Source organism: Lontra canadensis, unplaced genomic scaffold (genome assembly GCF_010015895.1).
Source record: "Lontra canadensis isolate GAN:19392208 unplaced genomic scaffold, GSC_riverotter_1.0 scaffold112, whole genome shotgun sequence".
Classification (NCBI taxonomy): Eukaryota; Metazoa; Chordata; class Mammalia; order Carnivora; family Mustelidae; genus Lontra; species Lontra canadensis.
This window is the reverse complement of record NW_022631106.1, coordinates 3,537,663-3,555,491: the sequence shown is the minus strand read 5'-3', so window position 1 is coordinate 3,555,491 and position 17,829 is coordinate 3,537,663. Positions and strand designations below refer to the sequence as shown.

Sequence of the window (17,829 nt, the reverse complement as noted above, 5' to 3'; positions counted from 1 at the left end):
TGTCAAGGCCATATCTGCAGATGTCTTGTTTCTCCTCCTGCTCACACCCATTCTCTCTTCTCACAGAGTTCAGGTCTTTCCTTTGTTTCAAAGCATTCTCCGGCACGTTCCTCTGTGTGGAATTTGCAATGGCAGCCCAGTTGTTTTTCTTCTGGAGACCTTAAATGGCGTCATTAGTCTAACCAAGCAGGACTCCTTAGAGTCAAGAGGTGCACAACAAGAGGCGTCCCCACAGGCCTTGCGCTCTTGGAAGTCTCCAACCCCAATGGGCAGCAGGCAGTTATGTCGGCTCAAGTGTCTTCTTACATTCACCTCCAAGAGCATGATCTCCCCAGTGTTTAAAACACAGAGGGGGAAACCCCAGCACGCCACAGATGAGTTTATTTGTAGTTCCCAAAAGTTGAATGCCCTGGTGAAGCAGGCACTTCTCTATGTGTGGTCTAATTTAAAAAACTTTGTTACGAAACTTTCTTAAGAGAAGAACAGGACTCTGAATTTTTAGGTTTTGTTGTTGTTGGGTTGTTTTGTTTTTTAAGAGCATGGCTTGTTAGGGGTGTCTTAGAGTGGAATATATTCCATTCCCAGCAACAACCCTCTGAGTTATTGAGCAGTGTGCTTGCTGTTCAAGGGTACTCTGTCTTTTGCTCCCCTAGGACCTTGTGTTAAGGAAAGACATGGCAACACCAATAAGAGCATCAGCATTAGAGATTTGGCAAGGAGCCAGGTTTGGTAGAAAAGGGGTGGCTTTGGGGGACTTTGCTGCCTCTTCACCACCACCGCCAAGCACTACAAAGAAGCATAATCTAATTAAAATAAATCTAGTCTCAATATGAGCCCCTATCTCCTCCATCTTTCCTCCATATTGCTCTTCCAATATGGCTCCAATAAAGCTCATCAATACAGAAGTTCTGATGCCCAGGTCTCTGACATCATCCATCATCCATCCCACCCTACCCTTCACTCAAGCAGAAGCAGCAGGAAGACAGGATCCAGAGCCAGGGACAGCAGCACTGATGATCCCCTTCACTGGCCACCTGAACAGGTGGCCAAGGAGTGAATCAGGAGTCCCACGTCTCAATGGTATTTGCTTGCACTGGGCTGGAGTGGGGGTGGTGCTGAATTTCTCTCAAAATTGCTGAGGCAGCATCTGCCCTGAACCAAGGAGAGACCAAGGTTTGATTTTCAAAGCAAATGAAAAATTTTAGGCTTTTTTTTTTTTTTGGAAAAAAAAAAAAACTATAAATATGCAGTGTGCACCATATGAAAAGAACCCCTTCACAAAATCCAGAACGTTTTCCCTTTGGCTCCCCTCTCCGGGGTAACATAATTTTACAGGCAATAGGCCTCCTCAGATTCCAATCCTGTTTAGCTGGCAACCAGATTGAGACTTGGACCTGGGTATAATTGCTGACCTAGAAACTCACTGAAGAATTGAGGCCAGAGTATAAAATGCTTTATTATTGTCTGGGGAGAAGCTGGGAATGGAGGGAGAGTGTGTGTATTATTGTGCCGAATTCACTGTTATGCTCTGCCTCTGAGGAAAAATCCCCGTTACTGTGTTCCAAGGAAAATTTTTTTGTCATTTTGCAAATAGATGAATCCCCATTCTACCTAAAGTAAGTTCTGAAATCAATTGTAGAGAGTCTCATGTTTCTCTCAGGAAATATGGAAACTAACCCTTGCCCTCATTCCTCCCCCAACAACAATCTCCCTCTCTCCACCTCTTTCTCTCTCTCCCACCCAGCATTTCCAACTTAGGATATTAAAAGCCTTTAAAAAACTTCTAAAATTGTGCCTTCAACATTCCATGCCTTTGTTCTTCAGTCCTTTGTTCTTCTGCCAGCTCATGAGCTCAGGGGGCTGCCTCAGTGGGCCCTGAGCCTACCGAATCTGGGGCTGTGGGTCCACAGCTGGCTAGTTGTGCCTACAAAGCAGAAAGGCAAAGGGTTCATCTTTCAGACCAGACCCCCCTTAAGAAGAATGAGTTCACAGGGAGCTGTCAGCCTGGCAATTGTGGGCGCCACAGACCTAATGATGTCAGAGAGAACACCAACAGTTCCTTCAGAGTCTTTTTCCAGACCCAGGAAGGGCGTCTTCTCCTTCTGTTTGTGGAGCCATGGCACCCGGCAGGGGCTGAGCCCTCCTGGTTCTGAGGAGCCCAGAGGGCCTAACTCTGAGGCACTAATAAGGTGTCCAAGTTGCAACCCGCTTTTTGGCCCTGTCCACCCTATAGTTTTCAAGGCTGGTTAGAACTTGTTAAGGTTAAAAAAATACACATTACCTGGTTGCTGTCTAGCAGCTCAAGAAACATACATGTGGAGAATTATACCCCAGACTGCACCCTTGTTTAGAAAAGAATTTAAAAGCAGGTAATGCTCCTAAGCTCACAAACACTGGACAATCCAATTTGCTCAAAACCTCCCTCACTCTTCCAGCTCCAGCTAGTGCCAGCACTACAAGGCAACGTGTTATTTGCTGTCTGCCGGTGAAGCTTGACTTCTGGTTGCTGAGTTTTACTTCAAGAGGGCGAACATGAATGAGTTAGTCTCTCAGCATTTCCCACGGTGTTCCCTGCAGTCATCATTTTGCAATTAAGTTGTTCATAAAATCTAATGGGTCAGGGTACAGTTAAGCAGTATAAAAAGCAGCAGTCCCCCATGCAGAATATGACTAATCCACAAACAACACTCAGCAAACCAGTTTTAAAAATAAGGTAGTTCTTTTCTAAGTTTCAATACCTTATGTCTTACTTTGTCCTTCTCAAGTATACTATTTTTTATCCTACGTATACATCTTGCAAGATAGAATAGTAGAATGGGTAATAGAGATGAGGCTCTGAGTCAGAGCTGGGTCTCTCGATCTTTGAGTTGTTTCTCTTTTCCAATATATAAAGTGGAGATAATAATTATTATCTACCTACCTCATGGATTGTTGGAAGAATTTAGGTAATACAAAGTAAAGCAGTTAGCAACAAATAAATGCTCAGTGGATTGTAGTGATTAATATCATTAGTAGGAGCAAAATTATACCAAAGAAAGCTTCTTTTGCAATCTTAATTACACACGTCCTTAAATGACTACATACATTTATGATTTTAATTTCAGTTATAAAAATATTCATCAAGTTAAGTTCATCTTCTCCTAATCAAACTGAAACATAATTATTCATGTGCTTTGAGTAAAAATTGAAATTAGGTCCCTTAATGATTGGAAGACGAAGCATCTTTGCTCTGCAATTGGACACCAAACAAGTATGGTCCACAAATTAGGTTTTATTACATTTTTATCCTCTTACCTTTGTAATTGCTTCAAGTTGTTTCCCTGCTATTGGGTGATTTGAGAGGACAAATTAAGAGGCCAAAATGATGTAAATGAAAGCCTGGATTAATGACAAATGATGTCAAAACCTAAGAATGTGAATGCAAATTGTAGTTAGACTAAAAGAAAGCCAAATGCCAAGAAGCATATTAAGCTAACAGTGCATTTGAAAGATTTTATGGAAGAAAAAAAAAGGTGAGTTATGTGCCATATAATCACGTCTCAGCCCTGTTCATACCGGATCCTTCTTTAGCCAAACTGATCATAAAATCTAACTAAAGAAATGGGGTGCCTGGGTAGCTCAGTTAGTTAAGTGCCTAGCTCTTGATTTCAGCCCAGGTCATGATCTGAAGGTTGTGAGATGGAGCCTATGTCCAGCTCTGTGCTTAGCATGGCATCTGCTCGAGATTCTCTATTGTACTGTGTGAATTCTGAGCCTTCCTTCATCCCAGGTCTCTCTCCCTCCATTTCCAGGGGACTCTTTGCAGTACCTCCTGGCCCCTCCCAATTCCTAGTGGTTAAATCCTGACATCCTGGGCCTGGGCTGGCTTGTACCCTGTGGAGCAGGAGCTGAGAAGACAGTTTACCAGGAACACAAGTGACTTCACTGGGCAGACTTGACTTGGGGTCCTTTCTGAATCATGGGCTTCCCCCATGATTTGGCACCATTGAAGCATCTGAGGCCTCAGGGAATGGTGGAAGGAGACCTCTTGGACTGGAAGCCCTTCGTTCATGGCAAGGCTGGCTCTGGATGTTGGTGTGGTTTTATTAGAACCATATTTCAGCAATGACTATGCTTTTGACCACAATCTAATAAATGTCGCAAAGGACTGAGTCAGAAACGCACACAGGAAGTGATGCAGTGGCAGTGACCCCTAGAACACGAGGCCATCCTGACTGGTACCCCAAGAGCTGGACCATCACCTCCAATGCTGCTTTGGCCTCCCTACCCTTGTTACCCCTCCTCTTGAGTGGTAGACCCCACATGTCTACCATAGTCTCCCTTTCTAGCTCAGCCCAGCCTTGTCTTAAGATTAAAGCACGGGGTGGGGCGCCTGGGTGGCTCAGTGGGTTAAAGCCTCTGCCTTTGGCTCAGGTCATGATCCCAGGGTCCTGGGATCGAGCCCCGCATCGGGCTCTCTGCTCCGCGGAGAGCCTGCTTCCTCCTCTCTCTCTGCCTGCCTCTCTGCCTACTTGTGATCTCTCTCTGTCAAATAAATAAATAAAATCTTAAAAAAAAAGATTAAAGCATGGGGCCAAGGCAGTGCCCATTTGGCCTACTTGGCCAGATCCTCTGGGTGCCAGTGCCCCTGACCTGGGCCTCCATGGATCCCTCTCTTGCCACAAGTCTGGTCTCCATCACTGATCTTCTGCTCACCAGCTTTGTAGCCCGGCTGTGATACTGCCTCTTTCTCTCTCACTAACTGGTGCATACTTTCATGCATCTTTGCTTGAAGGGGGCCTTGGAGACTAGGTAATTTTTTAAATAAATAGATAGGATTGCACTGAGCCCAGGCCCATGTTATGAGCCATTGACCTGAATTAAGTGATCCCAAAGGTTAGAAGAGGCAGCCTTGCCATTCTTTTGAACAAGTGAGGTATCACCCTCTGACCAGAAGGAGATAGACACTTTTGTTAACATCTGTCTTTAAAGAGGAGATTTTATTTTTCCTGTCACTGTTGTTTCAAAGAACAAAATCCCCCATTTATATGCTATGAAAAGAGGGGCGCCTGGGTGGCTCAGTGGGTTAAGCCTCTGCCTTCGGCTCAGGTCATGATCTCAGGATCTTGGGATTGAGCCCCACGTTGGACTCTCTGCTCAGCGGGGAGCCTGCTCCCCTCCCCCACCCGCCACTGCTTGCCTCTCTGCTTACTTGTGATCTCTGTCTGTCAAATAAATAAATGCTATAAAAATAAAATAACATCCCAGTGAGAATAATAGGATTGTGTCCCCTAGTCTGACACACAAAGACCTCTATGTGGCATGGGGTTCGCTTTCAGCCTCCTTTTAACAGTGAGGAGGGTAACCCACCCCTCCTTTCAATGGCTGTTGAATTAAACTCATATACCACATTGAACACGTGGTAGGCACTTGGGAGTTGCAATTACAAATCCTAAATAATTAAGAGTATTGCTCTCAACTGATTGTCTTGCAAAGCTACCAGAATCAGGGTTGGGGCAGAGTGGCTGAACAATAAGGCAGAGGGTTTCCCTTGTTCTTTTAAGTCAAAAACCAAACCTCATAGCTTCCAGACTTCTGTTTCTAAGTAGCTAAAGGAATATCCCATGAAGATTGCTGTCATCATCAAAAGAGTTTAGTAAGTGCTATCCAAGTACAGTCTTGTAATAAGTACCAAACAGAGGGGCTAACTAATCACAATTGACACCCTCCTGAGTTTATCAAGCTGCTGATATACGGGCATGTAAACTGTCAAACTAACAAGGGGATAGCCTGCTCCCCCCAACATATATTCCCTAACACCCTATACTTCAACTGTCTTAACTCCCATGCAATGTCTTTGCAGTTATTTATGTGACATCTTTTTTATGGATTGTCATCTCTGTGAGAACAGACTGTCCATCATGATCACAGTTATATCCCCCAAGGCCTAGTGCAATGCCTGACATAGTAGGCATGCAGTAAATATTTGATGAGGCAATGGCAGATGGTTGGATAGATGAATGGATGGATGGATGGATGGATGGATGGGGCTTAATATATTCATACCATGGTCTTGCATTCATTTCCCAAAGAAAATATATTAGGAGTAGCATATTAACACAATATAGAACTGTAGAGAAATTGCTCTTTTTCCAATTTAGTTGAGAAAAGGCCTCACAAGTGATTTTTAGAACATCTCTTAAAGGCTGATGACTATATATTTTTATTTAAATTCCTCTTCTATCATCCCTTTACTCAGTGAACTTTCATTTCTGACATTTTCTTCTGTCTTTTTTCCTTTTATTTAAAGATATTTTATTTTATTTTATTTTTTTATTTGAGAGGGAGTGAGACAGCACAAGCAGTGGGGAGGGGCAGAGGGAGAAGCAGACTCCCCATTGAGGAGGGAGCCTGAGGCAGGACTCAACCCTAGGACTCTCGGATCATGACCTGAGCCAAAGGCAGATGCTTAACTGACTGAGCCACCCAGGTGCCCCTCTCCTGTCTTCTTTCACTCTAGGTTTTATCCAGTGTTCTATTTATTGTTTGTTGGTCTTGAGGCAATGTCCCAGAACCTGTGTGGCAATGGGCACCTTACAAATTTTACCTGGAGAAACCATCATTGTCCACACCTACCCAAGAAATCCTTGAGATATGACAAGTGGAATTCCAAGATATCTCAAATTCTTCACCTACAGGTCTCCTTTCATCATTCATTAATCCATCATGCTATGTGGAGGGGAGGTTGACCAGATCCTATGTTCTGAAACTCTCTTGTTATTGAGCACTCCAAAGTGCAATTCCCATTGTGATAACTCTTAATGGAAGGTGAAGAGGGTGGTTTTCTGGTAGTTTCGCATCCAGACCCTAAATCTATTTGCCCTATTTTGAAATAGAATATTATGTGGAAATGTTGTGAAGTATTCTGCCCAGTTTCCCAAAACTTGGGTTGGAGACTGAACAGAAACAAACCTTTAGGAGAGCTACTGGGGATTTGGAGAAAATGGGAGGGGCTGTAGTCTCTGCCTGTGTGAGATGAAAGCCATTGACCTCCATCTCCCCTATGCCCCTGGACTCTGACCTCCTCCCAGGTCTTCCTACCTTGAAGACGATTGCCTTGCTTCCAGAAGCAGAGCACTAGTCTACTGCCTTCCTCTTTGTATGTTTATGTAAGTTGAAACAATCAGGTGTAAAGATATGTATTGACTTAGAGTGGACAGAGCAGCTACAGCTCTGGGGATGGTGGGAGAACTGGGAAGGAAATGCCATTTCTTCTGGCATCCAGAAAATACACATTTCCTGTGCAAAGAGGGTCGTCCCTGGGCTCCCAGTGTCTCAAATACCCAGCATTAAAGGGAAATTATCCCACACCGCATGGAGAGGACTGAATGTTCTCCATGACATACAACTGTCTTCACTATAAGGTATGAACCTGAGAAATGCAATGTACATCTCATTATTCTCCATTTCCTTGTTCTGTGAAGGTGCTGTGTTACATACATCAGAGGATATTATCTTTTCTGAACTGATCATTTTAAAAACCCCAAATCAGAAAGTGAAAGACCTAATTTCCATAATTTTTCTTTTCTATCAGGAGCAAGTTCTACCCATGGTGACATCATAACTTTACTTCTAAGGGAAATAAACCCTTCAAAAGAAATATATGGTTACAGTTACAGAAATTGATTTTTTTTAACTCCAAGCAGGTGCTAATCACCAGTTATGTATAGAAACCTGGAGGAGAGTTTTGAAATAAAAGTTGTACCCCATGTATGTAAACTTGATGCAAAAAAAGAGAAAGAAAATAAAAGAAAAAAAGAAAAAGAAGAACACTTCATACTTGCGCTCAGAAACAGGTGGCTTACTAAAATTATTTCTCTGTTATCTGTTCTGTCACAGTGGAGACATCATTGGATTTGAAAAATCTGCTAATTATAACAGCATTATCCAACAAGAAGGAACAGTGAGTATGGAATAAAATAGATTTACTATAATAGACCCTGCAATATTCAATAATTGCTTGATCAACTACAACTGTTTTCCTGTGCTTAATGTTCTTATTATATATGATCCTTAACCACTCACTCTTTTGACCAGGGTTGTTCATTATCCACAGAGTGCCACACACAATGCCGGGACAGATGTCCTCAAGGAGCTTACTGTTTACTGTACAGCAGCTGTTTGTGTTTATTTTGCTATCATTAAGAATGATGTATAGGTTGTTAGCAATGAATTTGTGTGAAAATGTCTCCATATTACAGCTATAATAGCTCTTTGAATTAGGACACCAGAACTATCAATAGCTAATCTATGACATCACACATTGAATTTCACTGAAGTTGGCCAAGATGACATGGTAGTAGTACTTTGACACTGTCTTGTTGATAGGCGTCATTGAATGAATGACTTTTCGAAAACTTTTTTTGTGACCTGCACTCCTGGGGACTGAATGAGGTGTGAAAGAAAAGTAAAAACACAAAAAGCCTACTCTCTGTACTTGAGTAGAATACAGTTTCAGGGTTGAGAAACTAAGATAAACATGAAATAACTAGTGTGCTGTGGAATGGGCAGGGTAGGCTGTAGGTAGATTGCGAAGTCCAAAGTGTGATTGGAGGAGAAAGGTTGTAGTGGGTCAGAGTGATTAGGGAAGGTTTCATGGAAGAGGTGGCCTGTGTTCATTTACTATTGCTACTATAAAGAATTAACACAATTTAGTGGCTTAAAACACAAACATATTTTCTTACAGTTCTGGAAGTCACGGTCTGGCATGGCTCTCACCAGGGAAAGATCAAAGTGTTCCCTACAGTCTTTCTGGGGGATGGAGGGGGAGAATCCATTTCTTATCGTATAGCTTGTGCAGCTGCCCCTGTTCCTTGGCCCATGGACACTTCCTCAGTCTTCAAAGCCAGCAAAGGCAGGCTGAGTCTTTCTCACACCACCACCCCTCAGGTTCTTTGCAGCTGGGAAGGGATCCCCACTGCTAAGCACCCTGGTGATTACATGGGGGCTACCTGGATGATCCAGATAATCTCCCCATCTCAAGGTCCTTAACCTTAATCACATGTGCAAAGTCCCTCTCACCATCTAAGGTTCCAAGGGTTAGGATGTGGACATCTTTGGTGGTCATTATTCTGCCTGCCACCATGTACTTTAGCTGATCCTGGAGGGGTCACTTGGATCTTCTTTTAGGAAGCATTCTTCTTGAGGGCATAGTTTACATTCATGCTGGGAGGTGTGCAGGCAGTGAGGAGGAAGAGGTGAGGGTTTGGGGGGGCCATAGACTCCAGGTGGGTAGAGAGCCTGTCTATGCCAGGTTGAGAATTTGCATTTCACCTATACAGAAGACTGGTAGAGACTACAGGCCACCATTGAGGCATCTTTAGCAGGAGAGTGACAGGATACATTTGCTTTGGGGGTGATAACTGAGGGACCAGTGTCATCAAGGATGCAGGAAGGACCAATAGCATCCAGGAGAATTGATAGGGGAGGCAGATAATGCCTAGAGGGTCAGATATTGACAAGAGGGTCCCCCAATTTATCTCTAGGGTGTGACACACAGTACGTTCTCACTGAAGCTTACAATGTCATTTTTTGGAACTATTGAAAATCCCAAACTGCATTTGATATACCTAGGAAATCTAGATGAATTTCCCACTTTTTTCTTTGTCATTTTGCTGAATTATTTCTCCAGAATGGGAATCCCTCTGATTCTTTCCTGAATGCCTTCTGCAGAAATCCCAACTTCAGTGTTTCTATAACATACTTCACTTTAGAGTTCTGATTGTTTATATTGTAAAGGAAAGATTTCAATTTGTGATTTTAAAACAATTTTTTTTCCTGAAAGAAAAAATCTTTTCATAGGAAGAGCCTGGAAAGAATTAACTCCAGGAACACATAACTTTGCTTTCTATTATTATTTTTTTAGTAATTGATTACTTTCACATTTTCCTTATAATGATTTCTTACATTACTACAATAGTATGTAATGTATAGTTGTACATTACTATGATAGTACATAGTACATTGAACAGGTAGAACTGTGATTTTTTTGCCATGTTGAAATGTAGAGATTTCTGCAGCAAGACAAAGAACAGTCTTCCTGGAACTCTGGCTCTTGACTGGATCGTCCATAAGGCTCACTTGGGAGGCTGATTAAAATGACAGATTTCTGCCCTCGTGTGATCTACTAGGGCCCTAGGGATATGAACCCCAAGTGCTCCCAGGGATTCTGATGTAGGTGGTTTCAGGACCACACTTGAGAAACACTGGCTTTGATCATAGCAACATCAGTCTCAGGAGCATTGATGAATACAGGAGGTCAGGGTGTGCTATGGAGGAAAGGGGTGTAGTTAGGGTAAGATGTGGTAGGTAAGAGAAGCTAGCCAGAATTGGACTGGATGATTCCTTAGTGCTCCTCTAATAGAAGATGGATGGTCAGGCCAGTGAACTCCACGAAACTGCCCCATCCTTCCTGATGACCCACATCCACACACTACAAGGGTTGCCATCCCATGATTCTAAATGAAGCCAATGTTCCAAAATGGGAGGAATAGGGGTTGAATAACACCCAGTGCCAACCCAGTAGGAGCCAAACAGCACCCACTGGGAATGACATCCTTTGAGATGTCACCTTTCTGTGCAACTACTTTATGTATTTATTTAGACACCCATGCCTCTATTTATTTATTCTAAAAATATCAGTAAGAGGAAATTCAACTTGGTATCTTCACAATATTAAGTGCATAGTGTGCATTTTTCCAGGGAGAGGGTCAATTGCTTTCATCAGATTCTCAAAGGGGTTCAGGACCACAAAGAGTTTAGTAGTACAGATTTCAGGATGCTGAAAAGACTATTGACCATGCCTCCTAAGTTGCCCTGATCCTCACTGTGATATGGGTTGATAACAAGGGAGCATGAGAGAATGAGGAAGCTGGCAGTGTCTGTTCTCGATTGTGTGTAGCAGCTTGTGGGGTGGTGGCCGAGGGCCACTCCTATCCATAAGGGTGGGTGCAGGAGGGTGGGTGCAGGAGGTCCAGAAGGCCACTCTGCACTCACCTGGCTTATAGACAGGAACATACTGCAAACCTGCATAAGCAATCTACTAAGCAAGATACAAGTGAGTAGCTCAGTGAGGCTCTAAGTATATGAGATCTGAGGATATAAGACCAAAGGATGAAATACTGATCTTGGAACTGTACTATCACAAAGCAAACCATTGGGTTGGAGAGAGAATGAAGAGGAGAATATTCATGCCTGTGGCAATCCAACATGGCAGGCTTCACGAGCTCAATTTCCAACTCCTAGGGATGATTCCTACCTACTCCACTGAGACGGAAATTATTCCAAAGTCATTCTGGAAAACCTTGAAGAAGTCATTTAAAATAAAATCAAGATCCTGCAATCAACCAGGCATGATCCTGCCTTCCCTTGCTCAAAGGGGACAGCAGGAAGGAATGCTGAATTCACTTCCTGCCATGTTACCTTTTTCCTCCTTGATGAAAAGGTTTTACCATTCTGTAATTTGTCCTCCTGAAGTCTGTGCTCTTCATTTTCCTTGGTAGTCAGGCCCTGGGATTTCTGATATAACTAACCATTTTTATAATAGAGGCATCATGACCTAGATAGGATATGGTTTTATTTCAGAGGGACAGTTAAATAGACAAGGATTGTATAAATGTATTTGTGGTATTAAATTATTCATAGATAGTATTTTTATCACATGTTACTATACAGCATATATAATACATGACCACAAGAGTGACACATTTGGGTAATATATTCAGTCCTAACTGCTTCCTGATGACCAGAGTTTATAGAATATAGGGGAAAGTTAATATCCTTTAGAATGAAGTAAGGGGGAAAAGTTGCTTGGATCAATATGTCCAGAGATGTGGATAGATGGTTACGTAGAACATTAACCTGTAATGGTAATGTGATTATTACATGGTTTATATGCAAGAAAATGCATTTTATTTTCAAGAGATAATCCATGTGTAAATGGTTTCTAGTGTGAAAATCATTCTCCGATAAGGACAGACCCAGTTGGATCCCCTTTGTCTGAATTCAGGAGATGTCCTTTCTGGGAGCAAGAACTGGCAAAGAAGTATTCCTACAAAATGGTAGGCTTGCACATATGGGAGAAACTAACTTTTCATGCCTCTGATGCCCGGAGGAGTAGATGTCTTCTTATTTTGCCTGTGATCATTTGAACCAGATGGAGTAATATTTGCCTTCTCCCAGAACTGTGAGCGCCAACATTCCCTCCTGGGGTTGGTGGCAGTCAGGAAATTCAGGTCTTCCCCTCACATCCTATAGAAAGGCTCTACCTGGGACCACTGTGTCATCTAGAATGAGGGCTTCCCTATGACAGAGCAGAGAACAGATAGGCAGATTTTCTAGAAACAGGGACTAAGGAATATGAAGGGGGAAATTGAGGTTTAGGGAGAAAGATGTCAGAGATTGGTGGCCTCTTTAGTAGGTGGTACAGACCCTGGACTTATGACATCAAAATTGAAGCTATGTCCATGTTAGGCCAATGATGTGTATGCATTGCGCCACATAAGTAAACAACACCGTTAGAGCTCAACTGTTCTCAGAGCACAACAACATAAGTAGCAGCCACTAAGAGCTTAGAGAGGTCATTGAGGATCAGTTCATTCTTGAAGTGACCTTAAAATTGAAATCATTTTCTCTATCTTCCTAGATGGCCTTTCTTGCCAATGAATACTGCAAATATTGCCAAGATATTTTACAAAACGTGAGGAACCAAGAACTTGAGAGGGTAGGGTTTTATCTATAAAATACAAGTATTTATGACTTATTATTAAGCATTTTACTTGAAAAGACCCCCTCAAGGGATGTCGAGTGGGAATTCATTGCACTGTAGTCCTTAGAAGTCACCTATTTATAGATACTGAGGTGACATCTGAGGTGATATTTTTATTCAGTTTAATCATTTGAAAATTTTCCAAGGTGCTAATATAACCTTATGCTTCAAATATAATTCAGCTGTTTTTTGAGAACTAATTCCTGCTGATTTTGAATAAAATACTGGTAATATTATTTACCTTAGAATTTTCAGTAATGCTAAAGAGCTATTTTATTGATGCATGTTAACTAAAAAAGAAGCAAGACTTTGAAGCAGGGTCATCTGTGTTGTAATGACTGGGTTTTATTTTAGAATTGGCTGTGGAAAACACAACCAAATCTTTTAACCATTCTGAATTTTATATTTTGTAGTAGAAAATCCAGGGAAATAAGCACACATGTAAATAAAAGCTTTTCTGATATACTTAGTATTCTAAGTACGTCAACTTTGGGTGATAATATTTATTTAGCTTGAGTTCATTTAGTACTTATTCAGTGTAAAGCATTATAGTGAAGCAGACACGTTCTTCATTTGCTCATCAAACATTAACTTAATTCTTACCTTGTGACTAGTACCATTTCTGGAACTAGGAACGTATTCTCCATAAGGCTTAAGAGGTTATAATCTGGTACTAAAAGGAGCAATATAAGCCAAAAAAAAAAAAAAAGATAAATGTGATACAATGTGGCAAGTTCTAGAACAGCAGTTTGATTAGATTGTTTTGGGTGCCAGGAGGAAAAATAACAAAAGTATCTTTTTTTGAGAATCTACCAAGGGGAAGCCATGATGCTATTGATTGCAGTGGAAAAGCAGAAGTTTAGAGACACTCAAAACCGCAGTAGGAAAGGAGTTCCAGGTAGAACCAATGATGTAGGCAAGAGCAGCAAGATGTTCTCAGGCGTGACATGGCAGAAGGGTCACTATGACTAGATGTAAATATCTCTTAAGGAGAGAACCAGAGGGGATGTGGAGAAAGTAGTCTGGTACTAGAAAGGGCCTCATGCCCTGTGAAGAATTCTGATTGACTGAGAAGGTGGTGGGGAGCAGTGATGCAAGATTGCCAAATCAGAGCAGAGGGCAATGAGGAGGTTTTGTCATAGTCAAGGTGAGAACTGAGGCAAGGGGTCAAGTCTGGAGCAGTGACAATGACATCAGAGAGACAGATGGACAAATGGGAGAAATATTTCTGAAGCAGATGCACACAGGATTGGATGACTTTGGACAAGGGTGGTGAGGGAGTTAGCAGAAATGAGCCCGTGGTTGCTGCCTCATTCATAAACCCACCAACCCCCAAAATCATGCTGCAAAGTTAAAAGAATTAAATAATCCTGTTTATACCACTATTGCATTTTTTGTTCAATATCTGTGAGCCTCTTTGGAGATGTCTTCCCTAGAATTTCTGCCCCGACAACTGGATTTCAAATCATGGGCTCGTCATCAGGTCCTTCGAGAGCTGGCTGTCACTTCCTTGACAGCCTGTATACAGGAATAGCTCCTTGCCTAGAGTCACTGGCGGGTCCTGTGTCAGTATTTCAAAGCCACAAAATATCTGAGCCTGCAAAAATCCTGAAAAGGCAAGGGTCTCAGACTGGCCGCCTGGTTCAATAATAGAGTCTGAAGAGTCGATATGGGCAAACATAAAGAAAAGTAAGGAAGCCACCATTTTGTTCCACAACAGAAGGGGTCAGCAGAAGGCTCCACGGAGAATGATACCAGTGCCCTTTTGCTCACACAGTCCTTAGGTGAATTCTAACTTATCAAGGAGGCCTCTTTGATGACATACTGTTACATGTCCTTCTGAGCTTACAAATAATTGAGGGAATCAGTCAGTCAATGAACATTTGTTCTAATCTGTGGTCTATGCCCTGTGTCCAGATCCTCATCCTATTACAAATCAACAGGAGCCCCCTTGTGGTCAGAAGCAGCCTTCATTCTAGAAAACTCAAAAATGCCATTTACATCCTCCCACCCGAACGGCAGTTCTCACTGGGTTACTGGAAAGAACACTTCTAAAACTCAACTTGGAAAAGCTGATAGGCTGAGCTATACGTTAACTGGACTGACATTCATCCCATTATCATTTGGGGCTGATTAAGTATATAACTGCAGATCGGTCTCACCAGGTGCAAAATGAGTTCTTGAAGGTAGGTTTTGTTCCCTCACCAGGTGGAGGACTTGCTCACTTCCTTCTGGAAATCTCTGCAGCAAGACAGAGTCATGCTTATGACATTGCCCGATGTGTGCCAGCTCTTTAAATGCTACGATGTGCAGCTATACAAGGTAGGAAGACCTTTGCTTGCCTTGCCGGTCTGTGTCCTTTCCAGAAGCTGTTACCAGATGCTGGGGTTAGAACTGCAGCCCTACTGTTCTGCAGGCTCCGGGAACTTCAGGCCCTCTAAGGAGTAAATCATGATGTTGACGGATCCTTTTGATCTTTCCCTAAAACTCAGCTTTTCTTTATGAATTCAGCAAGAGTCACCTTGTGGAAAGAAAAAGCCAGTACACCCGGTGACCTCTGGTTCCAGGGATTAGTGAGCCCTGCACTGAGTCAAAGTTCTTTCTCTGGTAACTTCAACAAAAGAAATCTTTAAAATGAGTAACTGGAATAATTGTTTTGGAATATACAGAAGTGCCAGGTTTTCTCACTGCTTTTTTTTTTTAAACACTCGACCACCAGAATGATTATTGTTATTTGGAGGATCAGTTATATATACTTTCTGTGGTTCTGAATCTGGTCACGAACCTTTACCTCTTACTTCATTATTTTTTAGGAAACAACCTAGAGCTTCGACGTGTTTAACACAAAGGTTGAACGCTGGAGTCTGGGTTCCGCCCTTATGTAGTTGGGTTTGATCTGCCTCCTATGGGCTAAAAGAGTGTTTCTGAAAATTTGGAATCAATTATCAATATTTGAAGATCTTTGGAAAAAAAAATCCCATTCTGGCTGCACAACCCACACACTGAGCAGCGGCAAGTGCTGCATGGTAGCTTTCTCTCTGAGTTTGTGGCCCGGCTGAGCGTGACCACTTAGAACTAGAGGATGTCTACTGTGGCCGGCAGTTACCACCTCTTGACAATTCTGTTGCAGGGAATTGAGGACGTTCTCCTTCATGACTTTTTGGAAGATGTTTCTATTCAGTACCTGAAGTCTGTCCGGTTATTCAGTAAGAAATTTAAGCTGTGGCTACTTAATGCCTTGGAAGGTTTTCCAGCCCTTGTACAGATCTCTAAACTCAAAGGTAGGTTTCAATGAAAAACATCAAGCCTGTGAGTGTAGATGAAGGATCTAACTTTCATACTGAGGCAGGACACCTCAGCTGTGGCTTAACGCTTCTCCTCCTGTGCTAAACTGCAGTCCATAAGGACTGATTGGTTCAAATCTGCCGGCCCTTTCTGGAGTGCAGTGTTGGGTTCTGCTAATCCATCCATTGTCCCTTATAAATACTAACATGGGCTTCTGGCAGGCCCAGGGGGTTAGAGGTGCAGGAAAGGTGCTGTTGACTGTGGCCCAAGCAGGGGAGTGGCCAGCATTGCATCCATCCAGTGGCTAAAGCCCGCCTTCTCAAACCAGTCCCCTGAGGGCCACCTACAGTCCTTGGGCTCCGTGGCCCTGTAAGCAGGACTGACCAGGGCTCTGGCTCCAATATTCTTCTGCTTCTTTGTGTCTGTGTGGCTTCCCAGCAAGGCTTCTAGGAATATCACTCCCTTCTTAGAAATTCTCCCTTGTCCTTAACTTCTTCACACCTCTTGCACCACTGGGACGTTCACACTTCTGTGGTCTCAGTCTCCACACTGACTTTCTAGAACATGTTCCCTTTCATCTTGCTGCCTGGTGGTAGCCTCTGGAGACTAAAATTCCCCAGGCTGCTAGTCGCCTCAAGGCCTACAGCAGCTTAAATGCCAGCAGTCTCCTGCGTGTGCGAGACATAGTTTATGGTCCTGGAAATACCTCTTTCCCCCTCCTGCTTCTGTGAGGTTTTCCACCACTGCCTGTAGCTGCCTTCAATGTCCTCCCCACCCAGCCCTCCTCTTCTGGGCCAGCTTGCTCAGGGCTGAGCCTTGCTTTCTTTGCACGCTCTTTGCTGTCTTCTCAGAGTGCCCACAGATTAGGACCAGCTCTAATTTTAACCCACCAGCCCTGCACCCCTTACTGTGTTCAGTACTCACAATGGGAATCTTCCCATGGCCAGGCAGGGACCATGGGCTATGGGACTGCCAGCCAAGAATCAGCAGAAAGAGGGTGCTGCAGGGAGCGTGAGGTCTGGAACTTGCTGTGGCAGAGGGTCCATGAAGTGAGGAGACAAAGCCGCACTCCAGCCTTCCTGTGGGGACTTCACCACTCAAGCCTGGTCTCCCTCGGTCCCTTCCCGAGACTACTTCAGAGATTCCTAGTTGATCATCCTGCCTCCAGCCTCACCCCCTCGGTCATACTTCCCTCCACCCCTGGTGATGGCTCTACACAGTGATCTGGCCCATTAAAACCTTCCATGGCTCCTGCTGCCTGGTTGATCCATGGGCTTTCACTCACTATACAGAATCATTTACAGCTTGGTCTCTGGCCTCATCCTTGTCCCAACCTCCACCCCCTGCACTGGTGCTCCCCAGCAACGCAAGATAGGTTGTCTCCAAAAAGGCCTTTATTCCTGCTTCTGTCTCTGCCTAGACTGCCAGTCCCATTCCCAACCCCCAATCCCCTCCACCGCCAAGCCCTCACCCCTCCCTAACTCCTAACTTGCACACTCTAAATGAAGCCACACCTAACACCTTCTTCCAAACAGACCTCTCCCTCCCCTCTGCACCCCCACACATCCCTTCCTTCCTTCTTCCCCAGGTGGTTCTCACTGCCACGTGCAATTACCCTGCTCTGGGGAAGGCGTCTGCACTTCCTGGTGACCCATCCTCAGAGGGTGAGCCCCTAGAGGGTAGCAGCTGCCCTCCTTTTTCCAACAATCCGGCGAACACCCAGCACACATTTACGGAGC

General features: G+C 43.5%; 1 protein-coding gene across 3 annotated transcripts in view; it reads left to right on the top strand.

Annotated features, from left to right (window-relative positions):
• RFX8 (RFX family member 8, lacking RFX DNA binding domain) overlaps positions 1-17,829 on the top strand; it is a 62,972-nt gene that overhangs the window by 29,767 nt on the left and 15,376 nt on the right. For 2 of the 3 annotated variants that reach the window (XM_032840430.1, XM_032840431.1), the window contains exons 5-9: positions 7,879-7,942; positions 11,988-12,098; positions 12,683-12,760; positions 15,014-15,127; positions 15,936-16,086. In XM_032840430.1, the coding sequence (XP_032696321.1) occupies positions 7,879-7,942; positions 11,988-12,098; positions 12,683-12,760; positions 15,014-15,127; positions 15,936-16,086 (518 nt within the window). Of the gene's footprint in view, positions 1-7,878; positions 7,943-11,987; positions 12,099-12,682; positions 12,761-15,013; positions 15,128-15,935; positions 16,087-17,829 lie in introns of those variants that run through there. The other variant, XM_032840432.1, reaches the window with a different exon arrangement.